At 36.5% G+C, this 24,489-nt stretch overlaps 1 protein-coding gene across 6 annotated transcripts in view; it reads left to right on the top strand.

Moving 5' to 3' along the window:
* CPEB3 (cytoplasmic polyadenylation element binding protein 3) overlaps positions 1–22,092 on the top strand; it is a 75,703-nt gene extending 53,611 nt beyond the window's left edge. For all 6 annotated transcript variants that reach the window (XM_071564100.1, XM_071564098.1, XM_071564099.1 and 3 more), the window contains 4 exons: positions 9,168–9,286; positions 10,544–10,658; positions 13,343–13,524; positions 16,422–22,092. In XM_071564100.1, the coding sequence (XP_071420201.1) occupies positions 9,168–9,286; positions 10,544–10,658; positions 13,343–13,524; positions 16,422–16,649 (644 nt within the window). In that variant the 3' untranslated portion in view covers positions 16,650–22,092. The remainder of the gene's footprint in view (positions 1–9,167; positions 9,287–10,543; positions 10,659–13,342; positions 13,525–16,421) is intronic.
* The last annotated feature ends 2,397 nt before the right edge of the window (positions 22,093–24,489 follow it).

The following is a 24,489-nucleotide window of genomic DNA, read 5'->3' as shown; positions in this document are numbered from 1 at the left end:
CCCCAAAACATATCTGGTTTGTCCAAATACAGCAATCTATTCTGCTGGCACTGACTGCTTTGGCTTAACTGATCAAACACAATACCACCACAACCCAGAGTGTAATGCCCAGACGCTTTTTGTATTTTAAAAACTGAACTCAGAGATCATAGTATTGGTCAGAATGGAAAATGACATTCCCTATCCATTAATACATTGTATTTCTGTAATCCAGTAATGTGATTCTGTGATGGTTTTTAGATTTTGTTTGCATATGATCCAACACACTCATGTGCAGCATCAGTCGTTCACCCATTGACATCTGAGGCCCTGTTTGAAATTAGCGTAATATGTAACCCTGTGTGTTCCCACAGCAGGGCAGCGAAATCCCAAATCAGTGCAATTCACAAAATGCGTGATAGCAAAACGCAGTACCTCCTAATCTGCTCCTCTGCAGCTCTGTGACTTAAGGTTGGTTTGTGGAGAATTTTCTTTGAGGTTTTTGGTGACTTTTGTTTAAGCCTCCCTTTGTAAAGCTCATCACTTTGTTTCCTGTCTTGTCCTGAGTGTTTGAGGATTTTTGGTGGGTGTACTGGTAATGATGATTTTTAAATGTCTGTCTTTGAGACTGCTGTGCCAGTTATCAAAGAGTAATCAAGGAGCTTGCTTCACATATGAGAATTTCTGTCTCTAAAATGATGCCATTTGCATCTTCTTTTTCTAAGGGTAAAGAAGAATCCCGATAAGGCAAAATACAAAACTATTTTTGAGCCGTCCAGGCCTAGGTAGAACAAACCTAGTTCTGAAGTAGTGTTGCAGGATTATTCTCTCCCAGCTTTCATGTTGCTTTCAACAAATACTATTTACTCTCAGAAGTGCTGGGTTGCTATAGAAATTTTTTTTTTATCCCTGAAAAAACCACAATTTTTAGCAAGCATTTATTGATTCTTTTTCAATAATTTGAACATATCTAAGTACAGCAAAAGCTTTCCATTGCTTTTCTATAGAAGGAACCAGACCACTTTTGTCAAATGGCTGTAGCTAAATGTTTGTCTTATTTTCATCAATCACTTCTAAAGCTAAGTAGATTCTACTGTGGGTTGCACATACACACACTTCTCCCCTCCCCCCCAATAATATTTTTTTAAAATATTGCTTTTTCTTCTGTTTTGTAAATGGAAATACATTAATTGATCTGTAAGTATTATGGGCTCCAGGAGAAAAGCTGTCCTTTAGTGTTATGGAGGACTTCATATTTTATGCTTTATTAGTAACTTGTGATATGTCTTGTTTGGCTAATAATTTATGAAACACCAAATTGTTCTTTCAAATCATTGAAGTATGTTCAAGGGATTGGTAGGGGCTGATGGTGAAGAGACAGATTCTGTACTAGCACTGCAGCACCTTCACTGTTTCTGATGGTCATCTAACAAGTAAGTTTTTCTTACTCCCACCCTCCAATCAGTTGCAACCATTTAATGCATTAGAAGCTTGTGCTCCCTTTATAAATTCCTACAAGCATTGTATTTATATGTATTCGGTTCCTAGGATCACTTCAGTGATGCACACAATTCTACCCTTAAAATAATGATACAGTAGTCTAAAATTAGTGCAAGAACATCAGAATATATACATGTTGTCAAAGGTAATAGTCAAAATTATACTTGTGTTCTCTCAAATCAGAGTTAGGACTGGCAAAGGAAATATTACACCAGGTGCTGGTTTTGCTGTGGATGCCTCTGCCCAAGGCAGCGTTTTATGCCTCTCTTTGATCTCAAAAGCTTGGAGTAGCTCAGGACTGGTGTCTTGCACAGCCGTCTCAGTACTGTGGGGGGCAGATTTTGTCTACTTGATACCATGCAAATTCTACCTGATTTTGGAACCTACGATGTATGTGACTACTGGATATGCTGAGGTAGTATAGCCAGTTTTCTGTTGTGTACCAGTGGAGGCTGTGCAGTTTCATATAATAAAGTGAAAGACATAATGTCTTACAGGATTTGGTAAGTCCAGTAATTATTTTTTAATGTACCATTCTTACCTCCCAGGAAAACACAGGCTCTACTCACCAGAAATTGTTTGGATGTTTTGGTTTGGGTTTTTTTTGTTTTTTGTTTGGGTTTTTTTTGTTTGTTTTTTTTTTGAGAGGAATTTGTTCTTCTATAAGTAATCCAGTTTTGGAAAAAATCCTTCTGTTATTAAGGCAGGTTTTTCAAGGTCTGTGTTTTCCATATAGTAAATGAAGACAAAAAACTTGCACAAACCAGAACCTGAAAACAATTCACATGTGAGTGAACATTCAAAACAGTTATTAACAGCACCCCTGCTGATTACTTGATGCAAAGAAGGAAAGTCAATGCCTAGTACTGAAGCTTTGCATTCTGCCTTAAGAAATCTTACACATCACAGGAGAGTTAGAATCATACAGATAAAATCAGAAAATGTGTTAGTGGCTTGTTCTATGGAAATGACAGGAGGTGTCTTATTTTTGATAGAAGTACTTTACTTTGAATGAAGCTCTTGACACAGTGCCAAGTATTTTGTATATCACAGCTCTAGTAAGTGCTGTTTTCTTTCTTATTTAAAAATAAAGTTTAAGAAAAACATATAATTTAAAGAGAAAACCATTTTTATTGTAAAACCCAATATCAAATTTAGTTTAAGATAACTGAATTCAGCTAAAATGCAGCCTGGATGTTTGGACCTGTGCTTTCTTCCTCTGAAAAATTATTTTACGTCATGCTGATACTGTGCTTGAAATAGAAGCTGAAGTCAAGCAGACCATTTGTATTTCTCTAGAATTTTTTGATGTTAATGTTACTTGGAGCAGAATTGGAAATTGATTATTTGCAAGGAAGAGTAACAGGTTTTGTTCAGGCTTGGAAACTGATCTCTCTTCAGCCATCTGTTCAGAGTAGAAGCAGCAGCAGCAGCCCTGACCCCCTCCAGATGATGGCCATGAGCTGCTCTGCCCAGAGCAGTCACCACTGCATATTGCCCTTGAAACAAAATTAAAAACATTCAATTCTGAATTTAGTAGAGCCTTTTATATTTATGAATGTAAATGCTTGTTTTTTTCATGCTGCTGACTCAGTAAACTTCACAAAGACAGCTTTTGACTCATCAAAAATTTAGTCTTTGTCAAAAGATTAATTTATGTGATTCTTATAACTACAGAAACCAAATTGTAGGGTATAGCCTTTCTTTTATGTTTTTATACCCTTTAATTCTGATTTATAGCTGCTGTAGATCATGTTGCAGTCTGAAGTCTGATGTTTGAAAATGGCCGTGACCTTTGAAAGAGGAGACAACCCTATAAATTTGCTGTTGCAGTGTTTTACACTAGTTTAGAAGTAAAATGCCAGATAGAGAGACTTTAGTATGCCTGTAGTTAAAAAAACCCCAAGTAATTTATTTCAGTCTTTTTCAGTAGAGGTTGGTGGGAGTATTTTTACTACAGGACAACTGGGATGGTATGTAAACTGTTTTGGGGCTTTTTTCCCCCAGAAGTGGTAAAAGTGAAGTAATGATGGCTAGAAAAGCCTTCTCATATCTTGACATGTTTTGGAACTGAAAGGACTTTATTAAATATTTAACTGTATTTATTTGCTACAGCACTATGGAAATGTCCTTTTCTATTGAGCACTGAAGTGCAGAGGAAACATTGGGGCACCTCTCCCACTTTCCTAAACTAATGTATGTCCAGCAAACAGAGGTTCTCTGGGTGGGTTGAGTTGTTTCTTCCATTTAAATTGAAGATGTGGAAGAAAAGCTCGTAATATTTATGACAAAATAGAAGGTTTCTGTTTTCTCTGTTGTTTGTGATATGTAAGATCATTAGTATTAAGGGTAAAATGTTATTTTTGATTCTTTTGGTGATCTCATGATGTGGGCCATTTAATGATAAAACTGGAATTATGAAGATAAGCAATTTATTTTACAGAAGGTTCTGATCCAGAGCCTCAGTTTTCATTCAGCTCTTCCATACGATCCACTTCCTTGCTGACTTTTCCTGTTATGTATCCTGTCTTCTGTTTGACATGTACACTTCATTTTATTGCTATTTAGATTCAGGATCCAATTATTTTTCAATGTAACTGAGGATGTGGAGTTCATACCTTTTAATTAAAAACAAACAAACCCTCCCCCAATACCTGTCTTTAATGTAGCACGTGGGGAATATCTTGCATAGGAGACCACTCAGTCTGAGTCTGGTATTCATGAAACATGTAAAATGGAAACGTGTAGACACAGGAGACTCACTGTAAGATCCTCAGTTGTTCATGTTTCTTATACACCATTTGTTTTTTAGAGAAAAGAATCAGCTGATGGGGTCAAACACTGCCATTTAAAATTAGACTGACTAAAAGAAATTAATCTTTGCAGCCTGACTAATACATAATTTCACTCTTCTGCAGTAGCTAAGTGAGATTACAGCCCTTTCTATTTTGAGGTTTCTTAAGTATTTAAAGCCTTTGAAGTTTTTTGAAAATGCAGTCATGTCACTGCAATGTTTAAATGAAAGTCTGCAGTTTTTTTAACACCTCAGATTTTTATTTTTCAGAAATGAGTTTCATTTTTAATAGTCGTTTCATCTTTGGATTTAGAAATGTGTTTTATTCATGTTCAAAGTATCTTCTAATAAGATTACTAAAGTGACTTTGAGCAATGACCCTTCTCATCACATTAACTGATTTAGAAATTTGGTTCACACTGTTTCCAAATGTTCCTTTACTGCAGGCTTTTAAAACAACTTTATTGTACAAATTCTAACAAATACAACCACAATTCAATTCCAAACAAAAGAAAAAAGAAAATAAAATTTATATTTAATGAAAAGATTGTCTCTGTAAATCTACCCTTTTTGAGGCAGCCATCTCAACCATCTAAAAATAAACCTAAAACCACAATACTAGAACATTTTTTTCTTTTGCCATTTTAAATCCATCTTATTTTTTACATAATAATATGAGGTGTATATATATATTGAAATACTTTTATATGAAATCTTAGGTCTGTGGTAGGTTTTATTGTAATCTTGAAGCCTGTAACAACAACAGAGAAGACACTGTCTAAATGAATGAAAGAAAATGTGCTTCAAAGGTAGTTTAACTTTTTTCAAGTGTAAGTGGCCCTTCCCTTTTGCATGTGGAATGAATACTTGTGACTACCCAAAGACTGTTCAAACTTGCTGTGCAGCATGTAAAGAAAAGTTCTCTTCATTCTAAGAACACCCAACCTCAGAGTTACAAAGTTCAAAACACCCTTAGAATACAATTTCTGTATCTGATTTTGTAAGCGGGCTGAGTTTTGGGAATTACGGATTTGAGGTCAGTTACATATGAAGTCAGTAGATGATACACACACATCTGTCATGGATATTCAAATAGTCTTTGACCTTATATATAATTCTTCATTTCAATTTTTTAGTTTATTTGAAAAGAGCCCAGATTCTAAGAGCCAGAAATAGGTTAAAGCTTCCCTGTTGGCTATATAACATTTGCCTGCCAAAATGCTGGCTTTGTACTGGAAGGTGCAGCTCATGGTTGAAGTATTTGAACAGCAATGTACATATTGCTGTTCTCAAAGGCAGGAACTTATTAATTACTTGAAGTATTCACAAATTGAGCATAAAATAATACCCTTCAGTTATTATAATGAAATTGCACTAATTCACAGTTAACTGAAATTTCTGAGAAATTGAAGAGTCTTGATTGAAGAGTCAACTTTGGACTTAATGAAGTGAGAGCTCTGAGCAGTTACTCCATTAGTGCCTTTCTGAAATATTGCTGTGTCACTGAGTAAGTAGAGACTGTTCAGACAACCTTCGCTCTCATAACATTAATAATTAATCACTTAAGCTGAAAGGAATGTAAAAATTCTGGTATACCAAACATCTCTTCTACCTTTTCCTATGGGTTGCAAAACACAGTCAGTGATTTCCTTTTACTCCACCAAACTGTTCCTAACAATGGAGCTGTACAAGGAAAGTCTTACCAAATTTAGAAGAATAAAAGACAGCCTTTTAAAAATTTTATTTTAACATGTTTTTTTCATGAATGCTCTGAAATGCAGTCAGTCTTTCTTGGTGAGCCACGACAGGTATGAAGTTGGATAATCTTTAGCTCTGAGAAATATTTTCCTTTAGACGAGATCAATAGTGTTTTCGGATAAACTCTACCAGCTATGGCTTGCTAAGTTGAACAGTGTCTACAGAGCCTGTAAGTTCGTTTTCTCTCACGTGCCTCATGAACATAACGCACATTCTGCCCTAATGAAGTAGTTCTTTTCAATTAATTGAGCAAGGATGGGCAGAACACGTGTGTGCTGCACTGCTAACTGCCTGTAATGTGTACCAACATGTCAGTTTTTAACGTAAAAGTATGGATATCAAGATCTGCTATTATAAGAAAGGCAGGGTAAGCACCTTAATAAGCTTTCCATCTAGTTGTTTGGAAGAGGTCACTGTGGCCTTATTACAACACATGCTTTCAGTAATACAGAAGGGTTCCTTCCCATCATTAGAGAAGATATGCTTATGTTGATATTAATTGAAGCAGATTTTTCCAGGCTGACTAGGCTAGCACAAATGCATTTGCCAGACTGTAACAGTTTGGGTTTTTTTTGCAAGTGTATCTTGCACTTCAGGTGACAACCTTGTTTCAGGGTTGTGGGACACAGCACCTACGGCAGATTTTCCAGTGTCTTCTCAGCAAGGTTAAGTGAAATTAGACCAACTGGACTAAATTATCCTTTCATATGGAAATTGTGTCACTATTTAGATGCCAGAATGGGGTGTGTACAAAGCAGCTTAATTCTTGTACTGCTTTCTATAAAATAATGAACCCTGGAGATCAAGGCTGAGGAGCTCCTAGGTTGTGCTTCAGAACCTAGGGAAATTAATTTTCTCCTCATCCTCCCTCTGCTGTACCCTTTGAAAAGTTGTAGTGACTTTTCTTACAGCAAAATATATTGTTGCCTTTTCCCAGAGAATTTCTCAGTGCAGTGTTATTGTCAGCACTACAGGGATGTATCGTACCAGCAGCAGAGGAGGAGCTGGGTTGTTTCTGCTCTCCCAAGAAGCCATGTATCCATGTATGTAGAATATTCCGCCACTGTCAGGTAGCTTGCTATTTTCTGAGGCCTCAAATATTTTGCCTGTTTTACTTTGGGGAATCTGAGTCAGGAGCAGTCCCTTGAGCCCTCTAACCTTTAGAATGTCTGGTCAGGTGTGAAAGGAGCACTGCTGGAGTTTGCCTGTGGGGGCCCACCACAGCATGCCACCAAAGTTCTGCTGTAGAACATTCGCATTTTGGGATTCATCAAATCTCTTACTTCTTGGGAAAAAAACATGTGCATTAATTGATATGGTATTATACATGAAGCACAGATAGGAGAATGTGCTGGAGCACACAATGCTGGGGAATTTGAAGCAACTTTCAGCATCTGCTAAATAATTCAAATTATTTGGATTAATACAGGGGAGCAGGTTACTCTGTTAATCCAGAAAAGCAAGCAGGCTGCACCAGCAGGGCATGATGTCCAGCATCTCTTCAAAACCTGATGATGGCACTGAAATGAAAAATAAAGAACAGAAAGAACAGAACTTCTGACAGTATTAGGATCATGTAGAAGCTGATATGGTCAAGAAAGATACCTGCCAGTGAGCATTTAGTTTTCTAACCTGAGGTCAGTGCCTGCTGTGAAGTCCAGGAGCCAGAACCTCATTTCCCTAGAGCTCTGCCATAAGAACACTCTGCTGCAGGCCATGGGCCCCAATTAACAAGTACCTGGTTAATTTTAACTGTTTGGGAAAATTGTGATCATACCATTTACTGTTCCCTCAGGTGGCATTCAGCTCCACCTACCACAGATGTAACTTCTTACAATGACCCAGAAAAACCTGAACAAGCTTCCTAACCTGTTGCCCAGATTTTTGTTAAGTAATTAAGTCCTAAGAAACATTTTCCAATTTTGACTTTATGCTAGAGAAATATCCAATATTTTGCTGGTTTAAGATTATGAAAATCCAAAATAGACAAAATTCTGGTTTTTAGAGTTCAAAATGTATGGTGTGACCAGAAGATAAGTCTTAAGTGTTTACATGTATTTAAATATGTTGTAAACCATTCTTTTAAAGTATGCATAGATGTACATGTATTCTTACTTAGTCTTTTCATAGTACTGGAATGAGCTGCACTGCATCTTCTGTGAATTGGTCTCATGAGGTGTTTATCTAAAATGTAAAGCAAGGATTGGGCTGAGGCTTAAATTGGCTTTGGAGGTGTAGTTGCTGTGATAGTCCTTTTCCAAGTATCTAAGTTTTTGACTGGATAATTTTATAAGGCTGAAAGAACTGCTAAACTAAACATAGTTTAATTTGTATGAAGTTAATTTTGTATGAAACTGTAATTATTACATGTAATCAGAAGGGATGGTAGAGAGTGAGTATAACAAGTGCATGAAGCTAAAAGTGATAGTGATTGCAAGATAATTATTTTCACATGCAGTCTAATTAGTTTTGTAAAATCTAAAACAAATGTTGAAGCATGTTTATGTCTTTAGGGAACTGTTTTAAGAGAAATACTTCTGGTAGAAAGGAAGCAGATGTTTTTACTCAAGAAGTATTTCACTTTTTGTTCGGACTGGTATCTTCAGTCTATTCCAGCTCCAGCTATGCAACTTCCTTGTGTGCTTGCAAGAGTGATGATCAAACTATTTTGTTTTCTTGGACAAGTCAGTGTTTTTAGATGTGTTCTGAGCCATAATGATGTTAGTGCAACCATTTTGCCACCTCTGAAAACAGCTGTGTAGAATTTAATATTCCTTGAGAAATCACACAGGATTACAGACAGTAGGTAATAATCACTGATACCAGCAGATGCCACTGAGAAGTAGCTCCAATGCAGTTGTTGGATAATAAAAAACCCTTATTGACCTGGCTATATTCTCTCTGCTCAAAATCAAATCACCATCTTCAGGTGCAGCAAACACTTGTCTCCATTCTGGAATCAATACTGTAGGAGGGTATGACCTATTCAATGAATTTAATTTATGAAAACAAGCTAACAGCCTTAACAAGTTATTTGTAATTTATGTATCTTATCTACTTCTTAGGTTTGTTTATTAAAAAGTATTTTATAAATTAATCTGTTATTTTTCTTTCTTGTGCCCTTACCCTTTCCAAGGTTATGCCTTTCTGCTGTTCCAGGAGGAAAGCTCTGTACAAGCTCTGATAGATGCCTGTCTGGAAGAAGATGGGAAACTTTACTTATGTGTGTCAAGTCCCACAATCAAGGATAAACCAGTGAGTAGCTTATGCCATGACACCTCTGCTGGTTGCTAAAATGTTTCCTCTTGCTCTTTTCAGTTAATAATAAATAAAAACATACTTACATTTAATTAGTTGTCACTTCCTGTTTCTGCCCTTGCTGTTACATTAAATTGTCTTTCTGTATCAGCATAGCACGGCTTGAACATTTGCTTTTTTCTGAAAAATGCCATGTTCAATTAATGTTTCTATTTGGTGGTACTGGTATCTCACAGGAGAATGCATCCCTTCAGAAAGTTAGCTGTAAAATAATGGAATTGTAAATTACTGTCTGTGTTGAGAGAAAAGAAAACCTTATGCAATGAAATGAAGAAACTTAACTCTGGCAAATTAAAATCCAGGTAGCATCAAATACCCCCCGTGCTTCACTGGGTTTCCTAATGATTAGTTTTTTATGATGCAATAGACCTAATTTACCTTATAGAAACTGCAGGGTAAAATCAAGTACTGCAGACAGCTACAGCAGAATAGGGGACATACAGTAACCTGTATGTATTGTTCACATCTCTGACATTCTTTAATGTTAGTCTTGTGCCTATGGATGTATGTAGATTAGATAAAATCTACAGACAGATAAGATCAGATCAGATAAAAACATGCTGCCTCTTAAAGCCAGTATTAAAAATCTTGCATAGATGAAAGAACACCCCAAAATTACAGCACAGTGAGTGGTGCATGATTTCTAGAATAAAAAAAAATGGATTGATGAACAGCTTTATCTAAATAACTGCTGAGAAGGTTTTTTTTTTGTGTTTAATCTGAAGATTTCTTATCAACTGCATTGCCCAATAGAAATAGGCATTCACACATTACACAAACTCCTAAGCACTGAAATGAATTTTTCCTCCACTTCTATCAGTGCTTTAAAATGTGTGGTTCACTGTATGTGATTTCAGGAGAGCCAGAAGACCAAACTGCAGCTGTAATTGCACATACCAGGTAAAATGTTCTGAAAGAGCTTTCATGGTGATTAGGGGCAGGGAATTAATGAGAGTAGGAGTTTGCAGTGATGAAATTTAACTCAAGCCTGGCCTCTAGAGGTGGCAAATGAATTGTCCACCTTCTTTTGGACACATATAAGCAATGTTCTCAAATTATTTTGGTGCTTATGCCACTGATTCACTGTTTTTGAAAAGTTACAATTTTTGTTTTAATGATAGAAAGATTTGGCCGTTTTTTCTTAATTTTAATCAAGTGGTCAAGTTCCTCTACTAAAAACAGTCCTTAATACAGGTGCAAATTCGACCTTGGAACCTAAGTGACAGTGACTTTGTGATGGATGGGTCTCAGCCTTTGGATCCAAGAAAAACAATCTTTGTTGGAGGAGTTCCACGGCCCCTCCGAGCTGGTGAGTAGAAGCAAAATGTAGGGCACGTAGTAGGAGTTCCAGATTCAGTAAAAAAGTGCATAGTGTGTAAAAGAACAGAAAATATACCATGTCTTTTCCACAGATCATGGCTCACTTTCTAAGTCATGGGGTGTCTTCCTGTCCACAGAGTACAAATTGTAAATGTTTTTTACCTGTTAAATAGGCTACTAGGGAGTAGTAACTGATGATTGTCAGTAGAAACAGTTTTCCCTAACTTTGCATAATATACTAGAATTTGGCTGATTTTTTTTTGTAACATAGACTATCTTAATCCCAACCCTGAATTCATTTGCTGAGATGCAGACAAGTTCCCATTTCCTTTGACTAGAAGACAAACTTCTCCCAGGCTCTTTCCAAACCAATTCCAACATCAACTCTGTGATTTCTTTTTCCCTTTTATTCAACCCTTACCCTAGCTACTGTCCAGAAAAAAAATTCTCCCAACCAGTCTCTTGGTGGCCCCACAATGAAGACCATTTTTCAGACTCGCTCCTAATATACCTTTTTTCCTCCTTTTTTTTCCACCCTTAACTCTTTTTCTTCACTTTTATTTGCAGAGCCATAGACAAGACACCTTAGCCTTTGGCCAGAGGAAAGATTTATCCCAGCCCAGATCTGCAGCCCCCATTTTGTTTTGAAGGCCCCCTTTCAGCACCACTCCCAACTATAGGTCAACACTCGTTTCTTTCTTCCTAACCCTTTACATTTCTGGTGAGCCAATGACAAGGTCATGAAGCAAGTTAAGACATTTCTCCTTTCTAGATCTTCTAGCAGCCCTCACTTCTGTTTAATAGTCCCTCTCCATCATCAGTCACTCCAAGGCAGCTGCATGGTTTCTCTTTTTCACCCTGTCAACCCTAATCCTAATTTTCTAGGTCTGTATTGGTCAATGTAGTCACTGTCTGGAAGAAAGACTTCTGAATCAGGTTTCCTGTAGCCCTCACTTTCCTTTGGCAGCCACTTTCCAGCCCATTAGAACTTCAGCTCCTCACTTTATCTTTTGCCTAATCCTAAGTGTTTTGGGGAGCTGTACACAAGGTCCCCCAGCCATTGCAGACAATAAGGTTTCTCCTAGTCCAGGTGTCTTGGCAGCGTTCACTTTCTGTCTTAAAATAAGGCACAATTTTAAGAAGGTAATTATGTAAACAGTAACAAATGCTATCTTATTTCTAATGATAGTCTTTATAAAACTATGTCATTTGGCCTGTCACAGATCACATTTGAAATGCATCACATTTGAAAACTAATGCCTTCTCCAAAGCAGACAGTTTTCAGTTTTTATTCTTTGCAGCTTTAAAGATCTGGTACAGAAGTTTTTCCTAAGAGACCTGTGCATGGCTTCCTTGCCCTGGAATCCTATATATTTTTTGTCTATTGGCAAGAATAACTTAGTGGAACTGCCGTTGCAAATGTTTTTAAGTGTTCCTGATGTTTCTTCTCTACAACTCACATTCTGATCACTACCCACATGATGATTCTAAACCATTAGAAATCAAAAGAATCTACTACTGACTGCATTATGCTGATAGTTTTTCCTTACTGTTTGGAGCAAGTGAGGTTTGATAGAATGAGTCAGACATTTGTTTGCTTGTTGCAAATGGACAAATTAGTATATGGTCTTCCCTTCACACTCAAATTTATACAAACACAGATACCTACTCAATTTAAAATTGTCTCTATTCTATGTATAATCTACTGGTGAGAATTTTGTGAGAACTTCAAGGCTTTAAATATTTAGGGTTTGGTCTTTTTTCATGTTATTTTTGGGTAGCTAAATTTGCTACAGAAAGTGTTTTCACACATTAGCACTAGAAAATGGCTGACTTGGCAGGGCCTGTGCAGGTCCCTGGATCTTGTGTTGTCCATCTGAAAAATTTGCTTGCCTGTGAGCTTTTACAGAGAACTTGGCTCAGTGACCATATGTACTTGCACAGTTCACATACCTCTTCTCTGCTTTCTTCAGTCTCTTTCTACTTCCTTCAGTTCTTTCCCTTAACTTTCCTTTGGTGTGTTTCCTCAGCCATGCACTCAACCTGTCTTATTTTATGAATGATATTTCTAACTTCTTTACAGTTATTCTTAGTATCAGAAATAGCAAAAAACCATTTTAAAAGATCCACAACCAAGATAATGTTCCACCAAAATACAACTTGAGGTTGCATCTAAAATATGGGCTTGCTTTAGCTGCAGTAAATTCTGATGTTTCACAAATATTTGTTTCAAATGTAAAACACCTCTTTAATGTCTTTTGAACCTTAGGACTTAGGGAAAAATACCATTCTAAATATAGGAATATCTCTAAGTGATCTTACATGCAAACTAGCGTTAAGAAGCCTGGCTGGAGGTACTTAATGCCAAATAGCAGAGTTTTAATTTACAATATTGAAAATTCTAGTTGATCTGATACCTACTTGAACAGTGTAACTCTGCATTTTCTTCACACTTCAGTCACACCAAGTTTCTTTTTATAGATTCTGGTTTTTTGCCTTACATTTTACTATAATTCATGTAGAGTTGATTCAATCTGTTAAAACCAGCATTTCAGTTTGCATTTTTAGAAGACAAGTATGCTAAAGCAAACTGCTTTTCTAATGTGCAGCAATCCCAATGCAACACCATTATTTATGTTAAATCTATTATATTTAACAATTGACTTCTTGCAGTTGAATTGGCAATGATTATGGACCGTTTATATGGAGGTGTCTGCTATGCTGGCATTGATACAGACCCAGAGCTGAAGTATCCCAAAGGTGCTGGCAGAGTGGCTTTCTCCAATCAGCAGAGCTACATTGCTGCTATCAGTGCTCGCTTTGTCCAGCTCCAACACAATGACATTGATAAACGGGTAAGTCAAATAGCATGGGGCAGAATGGTTGTGACAAAACTGTACAGAAATTAAAATCATTATTATTAACGTTGTGTTGGAGAACACTGTAAGTTCTGTTCTTCACATGACATATGTCCATTTTTTAAAAGCTTATTTAAGCATCTAAAGCAGAGTCAAAAATATTTCAAATGTCTTTAATAACTGTTGAGCACTAAAACGTGAAAATAGTTGGTTGTAAGCTCATTTGCTCTTGGTTTTGTTTTGAATTCTGTAATTCAATTTCCACAGCATTTCCCAGCTTTCTTTCTCTTCCTTTAGATTTTTGCTCCTTCTACATCAATGGCTTTTAGTCTGGTGGTAACTTTTGTAGCTTCTGACACTTTTGCTGTTATTTGGCACCATTTTCTGTCAGTAGTGCATGCCTAGACCTGAGGTCCCCAAAGCAGAGGTGTATTGGAAGTAAAATAGGTGATGCTGACCTCAAAAGTCTTCATTATTTAACTAAACCCATATTCCAGTAGATGCTTGATAGGCAGAAGGAGGGGAAATTACTTGGCTTTGTTTGGTCCGTATGAAATCCTGGTTTCTCGAGGGCTTTTCAAGTATAGAGTGGAGTTCAGTTAAATCTGAGATGGATACATTAAAAGAAAACATTACTTAATTGTCAAGATTTTTTTTTCCTTTAGACCTTTTGTCTTCACCTTTTGCTTACACATGTTTTTGAGGGCCCAACAATTTAGAATAACTCAAAAGAACATACAGCATGTGCTGCTGCTAAGTATTTTTCCTACAGGGATGGCTTCTTTTGTCCTTAATCTGATATAAATAGTTTCTTCAGAAGTCAACCTAACAGGTATTGGGTGTGTCTGTTATGTGCAGTATGCACAGAAATCCACACAGCTGGAAAGTTCAAACTCTTATCTCTTTAAAAATCTGAATTGAACTTTTTGTCATATTTGAGGAGGTCATGGAGTTGTAAATCCTCAAACAGTTTTTCTGTGGTGCTATACAGCATATTAACATTAACTAAGACAAGGCCATTCCTGAACATTTCTTGTCCATTTAATTCTGAAAAATCTTAGAGGGATTGAGAAGATTCCTTTTAGAGTCTTAACCACATATTAAGCACTTTGAGATTTATATATCAGCCATGCCTGTAAGGGGTTTGTTTCTAAGCTTTAGGGTAGAGCCACAAAAGATGCTAGCTAGTAATATTTTGCCAATCAGTTCTCTTTTCACTTAGTTGATTGATAATTTAAGTTTATTTAATTATATTTTATCTGTTTTTAAATAGGTTTATCTGTGAGTTTGAAGAAGTATGAAGTCTCTAAATAAGTCCTTAAATCCTAGTTTTTGAATCTAATAGATGAAAATCCGTGAGCTGTACAACTTACATTCTTACAATTACTTAATTAGTAACTAAAGCAGGAAAAGATGTGAGAGAGCACGGGAGAGACTCTATTTCAGACTTTCACAATTCATGCCTGGGAAATGTGAGTAGGTGGGATCTAGTGCTGTGCAGGACATTGGACCTGCTTTCTTCCAGTTTCATTTGAGACAGTCCTGTTTTATTTTACATGATGCTTCTAATTTTAGTGATATGGCATCTGATATGCAAAATGGCAGATATTCAGACTGGGTCCATGCATACCAGTAGCACGGGATGATTAAAAAAAATAGGCAGCCCAAGCTGTTAAATAGGCAAGAAATATATTTCACTATATAAGCTTTACTTCAAATGAGTGACATTTGTTTAAGTGTGATCAGGATAAGTTGAAGTAAAATACAGTATGAACGTTTTTTGTGGAATGTGTCTTGTCTCTCAGCTTAATATCTCATTCTATATTTCTTTAACTCTGTATGTATTTAAGTGCAGTTGCCAGAGTCAAGTTTTCCTTGCAGTATACAAATTGTGTCGGACTAGTACTTGTGCAGTTACAGCAAAATTATTTAAAATAAATGTATAAATCAATTTTTCTGTGTTTTCTAATGCAGTTGGCTGCATGTAAACTACTTTATAAACAGCATCATAGAGCTGTAAGAATTATACATGCATGAACTAATGATTTCCCAGGCATGAATGAACACTCAATTTAAATGTGTAGGTTTGAATCATAGGAACAGACACACAGGAGAGAACTTACATGTTGTCAACTTCTGTAATAGCATTATTGCAAGTGCCTAGTCAGGCATCAACCCTTCTGTGTTTGGCACAAGTGATTTAAAAACAAAAAGCATTCCAGCCCCAAGATATTTGCAACTGGGTATAGGACAAAAGTCAGCAGCTCTCCAGCCTATTTGTAACTGATGGCAAGGCCCTCCTTGGAACTTCTGTGAAATGTTATTGCACTTCAAGAGCTCAAAATATTTAGATAGTGATTTTTGCCAACAGAATGGAGAGCATTTAATACAAGTACATTTAATTTTGTTTAATTTGAATCTCTGATTACTCTCGTTCTGCATTTTTGAATTCACAAAAAGCCAAAGGGAAAAAAAATTCCTCACTGGAAAAAAACCCTCTGAAATTCACTGGACCTCTGAAGTCTAGAAATACATTTTTGTTCTTTCTAATTTTTCTTCCTGAATGCTGCTCATGGCTGGCCCCCATAACAGCTACATTCACATTCCTGGAGTTTTCTTGGGCAGTGGGAAAACCTTTGCAGATGCTGTTTACTGTACTTTCATCTTAGTGCTTTCCCACTCCTAACTTTTCCAATAAATAGTTACAAAAACTCACCCTTCTTTCTTGAGATTTTCTGACAGGTAAAGTGGTTGGTATGAAAATTTAAATACCAACCTCTTGGGTTTATCTGCATCAGTTGAAAACCTTCAATAGTGTTATTGGGGTTTTTTTTGTTCATCCTTAGCAAAACTGTGAAATCTCCTTACAGTTGTTTGTCTTCTTGCTGGTGCAGGTGGAAGTGAAGCCATACGTGCTGGATGATCAGATGTGTGATGAATGCCAGGGCACTCGCTGTGGTGGGAAGTTTGCCCCGTTCTTCTGTGCCAACGTTACCTGTTTGCAGTATTACTGTGAATACTGCTGGGCAAGCATACACTCTCGTGCTGGGAGGGAGTTCCACAAACCACTGGTGAAGGAGGGAGGCGACCGGCCGCGCCACGTCCCGTTCCGCTGGAGCTGAACCCGGGCCCGGCCCAGCGACAAGTACTGCAGTAAATAAAATTGAGTGGAAAGAGAGCGCTGCCTCAGGGCTTAGTGTTCTGGAAATCTGTGCATTCGTCCTCGACTTTAATGAAGATATGGGTCTTTTTATTACTATTATTATTATTTACAGTCACATTACTGAACTCAGTGTCCAGTATAATACAAACCGGCAGAGTGTAACTGTACTGATTTTGCACTTTGATTCACACAAACATCTGCTTGATACCTTAATTTCCTACACAAGACTTGTCACTAGTGACATTATGTAGACTGCCATTCTCATCAGCCTTCACTGGGCTGATGTGTATGTGATGAAGATTTTTTTATTATAATTAATTATAATTATTTTTATTTTTAAACTGGAGCATGCACTTATTTTCAGAAATTTAGACTTGCCCCTAGCAGATGACTTACCAAAGGTAATATTCACAAGTAGGTGGCAGATGTAGCAAAAACTTAAACAGATATTCAGCAATCATTAGTTTGGGTCATTTAGAGTAGTAATAACCCTTAAAGAAAATAAGCCTTTAGTTGCTCTCCATTTTGACTTGTAAGGATGATACCTCATAAGCTGGATCAGACTTTTTTTCTTTTGTTTTGCTGAGGGTTTTTTTCGTTTGTTTCGTTTTGTTGGGGTTTTTGTTTTGTTTTGTTAGGTCTTTTAGTGTTATGTAAATGTATGCTGCAATAGCTTTTGCTGCTATTAAAATGGTATTACTAATACCATAATACTCTATTCAGGCTAGGGTATCAATTAAAAATGAATATGTGATTAAAATAGTGATGGCTGCTGAAAGGAGATCAGTATAGCATACAGAAAAGCTTCCAAGGAAGGTCAATATTTTTTGACTGCATGTTTACTTAATCAGGTTGCTGCATGCAATAAATTTTATATATGTCTAATATAAAACCTGCCCACAATGCACAAATTATGAATCTACGTAGGCTACAAAATGCTCAGTAACAAAACAAAATTGATTACTGACTGGAGGAAGGCATGCCTCAGTAAATGTAATGCTTCTGAAATTAGGATCAGCCCATTACAGAATGACCTATATTACAACAAATATAAAAACTAGCTGTAGGATATTCTTAAAACAAATTTGTGGATGGTAGATGAAGTACTTTGCGGTGCTCTGTTATATATTGTGCAATTTATTTTATATAGTAAAGTGATTATGTCTAGTACTGTGATCAAACTTAACTGTTAAAGCCTCTGTATCCGACATTAACACATTTTTGACAGTTCATAACAGGTACATAAACAGAAATGAGCTCTTAGTTACAATCTCTCTCCTACTGCTTGCATCATTTCCGTAGCTGCAGACCTTGTCCAGGAAACCAAAGAGCTCATGCTGGCGTACATACACTACCCATTAGATAGTCTGTCAAACTAATAAACTAGGCACATTTAAGGAAGTTAGGAAAAAAGTGGTGCTAAAGAAATGTCTGCATATAAAAGTAACATGGGATGTCTGCTCTGTGGATGTGGCGTTATCTCTCTAATCCCTGGATGTATCCTGTGAAGCTTGAATACAATTAAGACCTGCTAACACAGTGGACATTTTTTTAGCATGAACTATGGGGCTGCAGATAGCATATAAATATAAACACACTTGGTATACTAATGATTGTGAGAATGTGTACACTATTTTTTTTTCTTTTTCCTCCTTTGTTTTTGCAGTTCTGGGGACAATCTGACTGGATATGACACCGCATAGTAGATTTAAATGTTCTGGGTTTTGTTTGTTGTGATGTCCTTATTTGTGTCTAATTTAGTAAGTTGTTTTTCCCAATGTTTAGTTGCAAGTATTGGCTTTGAAAGGATTTTTTTCTGTTTTTGGAGAAAAAAAAAGAAAAAATAGTTTTTTACTGGTTTAAAATGCTTATAATTATCCCTTTTGACGTTACTTCTGGGCGGTTTTGTGATATTGCTTTTCCCAGCCCAGGTGTCTTTTCTGTTTTTTTTCATCTGTACAAGACATTTTGTTATGCACTACTTTTTGTATCTAGACAGTTTTCAACAGTCGGCTGATGATTTTTTTTAAAGAAAAAGGCATGCTTTCTGACTGACATGATCTTTTGCAATACCTCAATTTTGAAATATAGGAAAGAAAATGATATTTTCTAAGTAAGTTTATTCAGAAAAATATATATTAATTTAATTCTGCAAGAAAAATGATTTAACAGATGGGTAACTTTATTTTTTTCATGCTTATTTGAGTTTTTTTGAAAATGAAGAAGTTAGAGCTTTATAACTGTAATATTAAAGATCATAGCTAACCTACAGAAATCTACCTAATTATGTGAAAGAAGTAAACCTTTTTGAAGAAATACCCCTCTTTCATGTAGAAAATACCCCCAGAGAGAAAGAGAGTGAGAGAAGCTGGAAAATGTACAATATAGCATAACGTTGGATTAAATCTGAAACAAAAATCATCATAAAGAACAGGTGTAAACACAAACTCCATTTGGTGCTGAAAGTTGTGAATAGAAGGTGAAAAAATATTTTCCCTTAATTTGTATATTTATAATCAAGTGTGATTATGCACGACTGACCAGAATTGTGAGAGTTCTTCTGTTTGTATTTTTTTAAAGAGAACTTTTTTTAGTTTATTAAATTATGACATGCTCCCTTTTGTTTTGTAAATGAATGTGCCCCTGAGTTGTTAATATGTTATATTAAAAGAGGGTCCTTCAAAAAAAAGTTATTTTTTAAAATATGGAATTCTGAACTGCAACTTGACTAAGAAGCCCCTGGGTACAACAGGTCCTATTGTGGCCTTTTCTGATGTGAGACTTGAACTAGTCGATTTTTTTGAAGGCTAACCTAACCTCGACTATTTGTTGTTATGTGCAATACTGTTTGTACTGTTTGTATAAAAAAAAGAAAAATGAAAAGAAAAAAGGCATAAATCTTTATTGCAGATTTATTTTCATTGCAGACTTTAGACATTGTGATTCACTAAAATCATTTTTCTACTGTCAAATATGTACCTTTTCTTCATGCTGGTATTTTTTCAATAGTAATGTAGCCTTTGTACTGAGACAAATTTTCATTGTTATTTTTAGAAAGATTTTTTGCTAAGAAAAAAATTAAACATATTTACATATTTTTCATTTTTATTTCGTATTTTCTTTAAGGAGTGCTTTCTCAACCATTAATATAGTTGTTTCTGGGAGAGACTTTCATATCTGGTCAATGTCATTAATATTATTTTGTATTTTTACTTGGAATAAATTAATTTTATGATGCTGATTCTTTAAAAGTTTATTTTTTTCATTTTCAGTTATTTTTGAAGCTAAAATCTTTGTAATATTGTTACTAAAGTGTCTAGTTTTTTGAAATGCAAAGCTTTATGTATTAACTTGCTGATGTGGTTTACAGTAGTGTGGCAATGATGAAAAATGGTTGGTTATGTAAAGTGATTGGAAAATTGTAACAAAGAATTGGGCAATAAAATGACAGAATGAAGCAGAAAAAACGTGATATTTTGAAAAGCCTTTTCCTTTATCAAAATGATTTAGGGAGATAATAGGGATGTCACAGTACCAGTTCGCTGTCTAGATTTATACACCACCAGTGTTGATGAGATACTATTGCCGTTATAAGGAACTAAATCTATTGAACAATGGGTTTTTGACCCTGCCCATTCAGCATAATTCATTACTTTTCTTGTCATGAACTTGATAAACTCTTTTCAGTAGCCTTAGATTGAATCTCCTAAAATATCTATTCTTCATTGTATTTTGCCACCGTGTTACTTATTTAATTAAATTGACCCTTTCCTGCACAACGTCCTCTCTGCGTGTGTTCCTCGGTGGCAGCTGGAGCAGTGTCAGTGCCCACTCCATTCTCTAACCCAGTGACCACGCGGCGTTGGTGGCTGCCCAGTTCATGCAAAATACTCTGTGTCCCTTTCCTGGTAGCAGTGCAGTGACCCCCTATTGCCACGACCTCGGAGCATCTGTTCAGCTTCTTTGTCTTTCTCCGTTCTTCTCTGCCTCTCTTGTGTCTTTGTCCTTTTCTCTTTTGCATTGGCAATACCAAGGGCCAGTATCCAACCACTCTCCACCTCCATTTACATCACTTTGTTTCCCCATGCAGCCAGGAGAAACCCCTTCCTGAAGCCAGTGACTCTCTGTTCTGGCACCTGAAACAATCCAGACTAAAACTGGTGTTGCGTAAACAGGGCATACAATGACTTTCTCTAGACAAAACTGTTGCTTCCACAAGCTACTGATGACCTTTTAGACTAACTTAAGCTTGAGTGTTAGAGTGGCTCGTCTGTAACTTGTGGGAAGAAATGTGCCCAGAGTTGGTCTATTGTGTATCCTCTGTGTGTTCAGTTCTGTAAGTAATGTATAGACTAGATCAAATAGTGAAGTAAAATTTAGACTCAAATTAGGTACTACTGGTTGGAATGTATGCAAATTGCAAACAAAGGAGATTAAGGAATGAAGAGGGAATAAAAATTCCTGCTAAGTGGTACAAAGTTTATGCTTATATTTCTGCCGACATGCTTGTATTTTATAGCCTGCTAGCAAGGCATGGGCTAAAACAAATTGTATTGCAAATATGCAGTTAGCAAATAACTTTGCTGATTTCACTATCTGTTAGAGTAGTAAAAAAAAATAAAAAGAAAAACAAAAAAAAAAGGCGCTTAACTGGGAAAAGCTCCCATGTTAATATTTCAGTATTGTGACATCTCTACTTGCAAGGTATGAGTGAAAGATTAGTCACAGATTTGTAGAAATGTCTCTTTTGTTTAATCTGGCTTGTATGTAGTTGCTTTTATGCTAGTTTGTATGATGTCAGCTAAACCCTTTTTCTTTTCCTTCCTTTCTTTCTTTTTTTTTTAAACAAACTTTTCAATCTCTGCTGCTATAGTGTTCTATCATACCACAGAGTATTTTATATTCATGTTAGTAACTACTCTATACCCCAAATGGGTAGCTGGTCAGAAATCACACTGGTCATGTAATTCTGACATGCTCAAATTTACATGAGAAAAAGTTCATCAGTAAGTGGAAAACCAGGGTGCTAATAAGAGATAACTTTTGCTCTTTTTTCTTTCCTGGATATAGTTCTGTTGGGGTATAAAGTATTAGATATTTGTAATTTTACTGTCAAACTAATGGACATAACTTTTAGAGCATTCACAGCTAAGATCTCTGTACTTGTTTTTCAACTAATTTTAAATGTACTGTATCTTTTATTACATGTTCTCTTAGATTGTTTTTGCTAGTAATTCTAACAAGGCTTCTTCCTTTTTGGCTTGGACTAATGCTTGTATGGAACTGCAGTACTGTGACTAAACATGGAGCTCAATGCTGCTATTGCTTACAACTGCTTAAACTTTGTAGTTTGGACTTTATTTTTTTCTGTAATAACTTATTAAATATAGTTGTATGAAGTACTGATATTTGTCATCCTTTGCACATGCTAAGGAAATCTTGGGGATATGCATTATGGGAATGTAAACTAGATACAGAACCCCCAAATTTTGTACTGGAAAACTGTTTACACTACATAAGGTTAAGCAAAGACACACCTTACGTGCACATCAACTGTCTCTTCTAGTTACTTCTTAATGTAATATATGGTCCACTTATGTTTTCTCTCTAAAATGGAAAAACCACCCTTGATGTATGTCTTATGCTAAGCTGACAGTAAATACAAAACCACATACGATGAAAATGTTTCCCCACCAAATGCAGTATTAAGTGCCTTGGGAATAGGAACAGTTGAATTATTTTCCCCGAGCTTAAGATAAATTGTTGTCTAACATATTGCACTCTTCTAGTAGCAGTTTAACAATGGTTGCAGGCTAGAGATTAGACTGATCAGTTAAAAAAGAAAAAAGCACTGTGACAGTCGTTTATGATGACTTATTTTTTAAGACTAGGAGACAGTGAAGGTTCAGTGACAGCTGTTTGGAACTGCACAGAATACTTCCTTGAAAAAGTACGAATTTTACTATGTCAGGGCAAGTGAAGACCACAAGAATGGTGCATGGTCTATGGCACTGCTTTCTTTCCATGTCTACATAAATGCAGCTCAAGAACCCTGCTGCCACTATCAGTACTAGAAATTACAGGCGGACTTCATGTATGTGTTCCACTTAAACAGGAACTGAGTAGGATTACACAAGAAATTAAATGACCTTTGGAAACTCTACGAAGAGCTGATTAGGTTACCTGTGCTTACTAAATATTGTGAGAGCTCTTTAGTGTACAGAGCCCTGGGGCTTGTGTTACTCTATTTTATCCTAATATTACCAGGTGCAATATTTCATATACATGAGAAAAGAAAACCTGGTGTCAGAAAACAAATGGAATGCTCGGGCATGACCCTGTTTTCGAACTATAACTTTCAGGAGAATGGTCTACTGACTGCTCTTCCAGGAGAAGTGCTTTTACAAGACATTGATCTGTAATATGTGAATGAAAGTATGAGAAGTTGAAGGCTTTTCATTACTTCAGACTTAAATTTGAGAACGGAGGTCTTAGAAACACCTTCCAATTAATGAGTGTTAAATTGCTTATTGTAGCCTTTTGGTGTACAATGTTCCAAGTCCATATGGACAAAAATCAGTCTGGGTCTACTTCCTCTTCAGTTACAGAGAAAAATTGTTCAGCACAGCCCCTCTGGACCTTCTAGTCCCCAGTCCTTCCCTTACTGATAAAGAAAGCCATGCCTCTTGCAAGGTACTCTGATAATGAGAGTCTCCCTTCTCCAGCTGATAACAGCATTTTACTCAGACTTCGCTTGCATTAAAAAAAGGTTGCAGTAATTTAAACTAATGCACTTAAGTACAAAAGGCTGCATGGCCCCTTTTCCTTCTGGTTTTTCTATGTGTTATATTGGCAGACTTAAACTGAACTAAAATAGGTACCTATATGACTATTGAAGCTTGTGTATTAAGCCTATTTAGACATGCTTCTAAACTAAGCATTTTTGCATTCAAGGCACCAAAGCAACATGTCCCTCCTCACACAGACCTGCAGAAAAGCAAAAGCTTAGCTCTTAAAAGCTATAATCTACTTTCCTCTGTTTAGCAGAAGATAAACAGCAGGAGCCCACGAGGAGAATTGCTGCATTCTCTCCTAGGGATGAAGTGTGTAACCTGTTCACACAAAAATGTTACGAGCTCTTTGCAGAACGCTTATGCCACACAATTCTGTTACGGACACAGGACAAAGGTGCATATTCCAGCTGCACACACATGATGAGTGTTCAAACATCTCTCTCCCCTGGGGCAAGCAAGTTTTTGCAGTTTATTTTGTGGTGACAAACTGCGCCTACAGCAATTAGAGAAGAAAACTCAAGAAAGGTCCAGAAATCTCCCCCTTTCCTGTTTTTGAAGGACAAATAAACCATAAGCAAGTATGAAGTCATATGGCAGCCCCGTGGCAATAGTTAGGACAGTATTTATGCTGTTTTCCCTGGAGCACGGGAACTTCCCACGGTGCCCATGCCTACAATTACTTGAGTGCCATGGTAGGCACTTGGGGGCTAAATCAATAAAATTAGGTATCCATTTGCTACTTTTAGGAGCTTCAGTGATATTTATTTGCTACCAGCTTCCTAAAAAAAACCCTTGAGCTGCTGCCTGGCATTGCTTGGGCCTGTGTTTTTGCAAACAGGAATATATAAACCTGCTTGTGTCTTAATACTTCTCCATTGTTCAATAACCTGAGATCTGCTTCGATTCTCGGGTATTCCCCTGTAGTTTTTTTCACCTGCAGATGAAATCACCGAAAATGATTGCAAACATATCTATCAGCCAATGTTTCACATACAGGGGAACAGA

This window comes from Pithys albifrons, chromosome 9 (genome assembly GCF_047495875.1).
Source record: "Pithys albifrons albifrons isolate INPA30051 chromosome 9, PitAlb_v1, whole genome shotgun sequence".
Taxonomy (NCBI): domain Eukaryota; kingdom Metazoa; phylum Chordata; class Aves; order Passeriformes; family Thamnophilidae; genus Pithys; species Pithys albifrons.
Note: the sequence above shows the minus strand (reverse complement) of the source record. Positions and strands in the feature narration are given on the sequence as shown.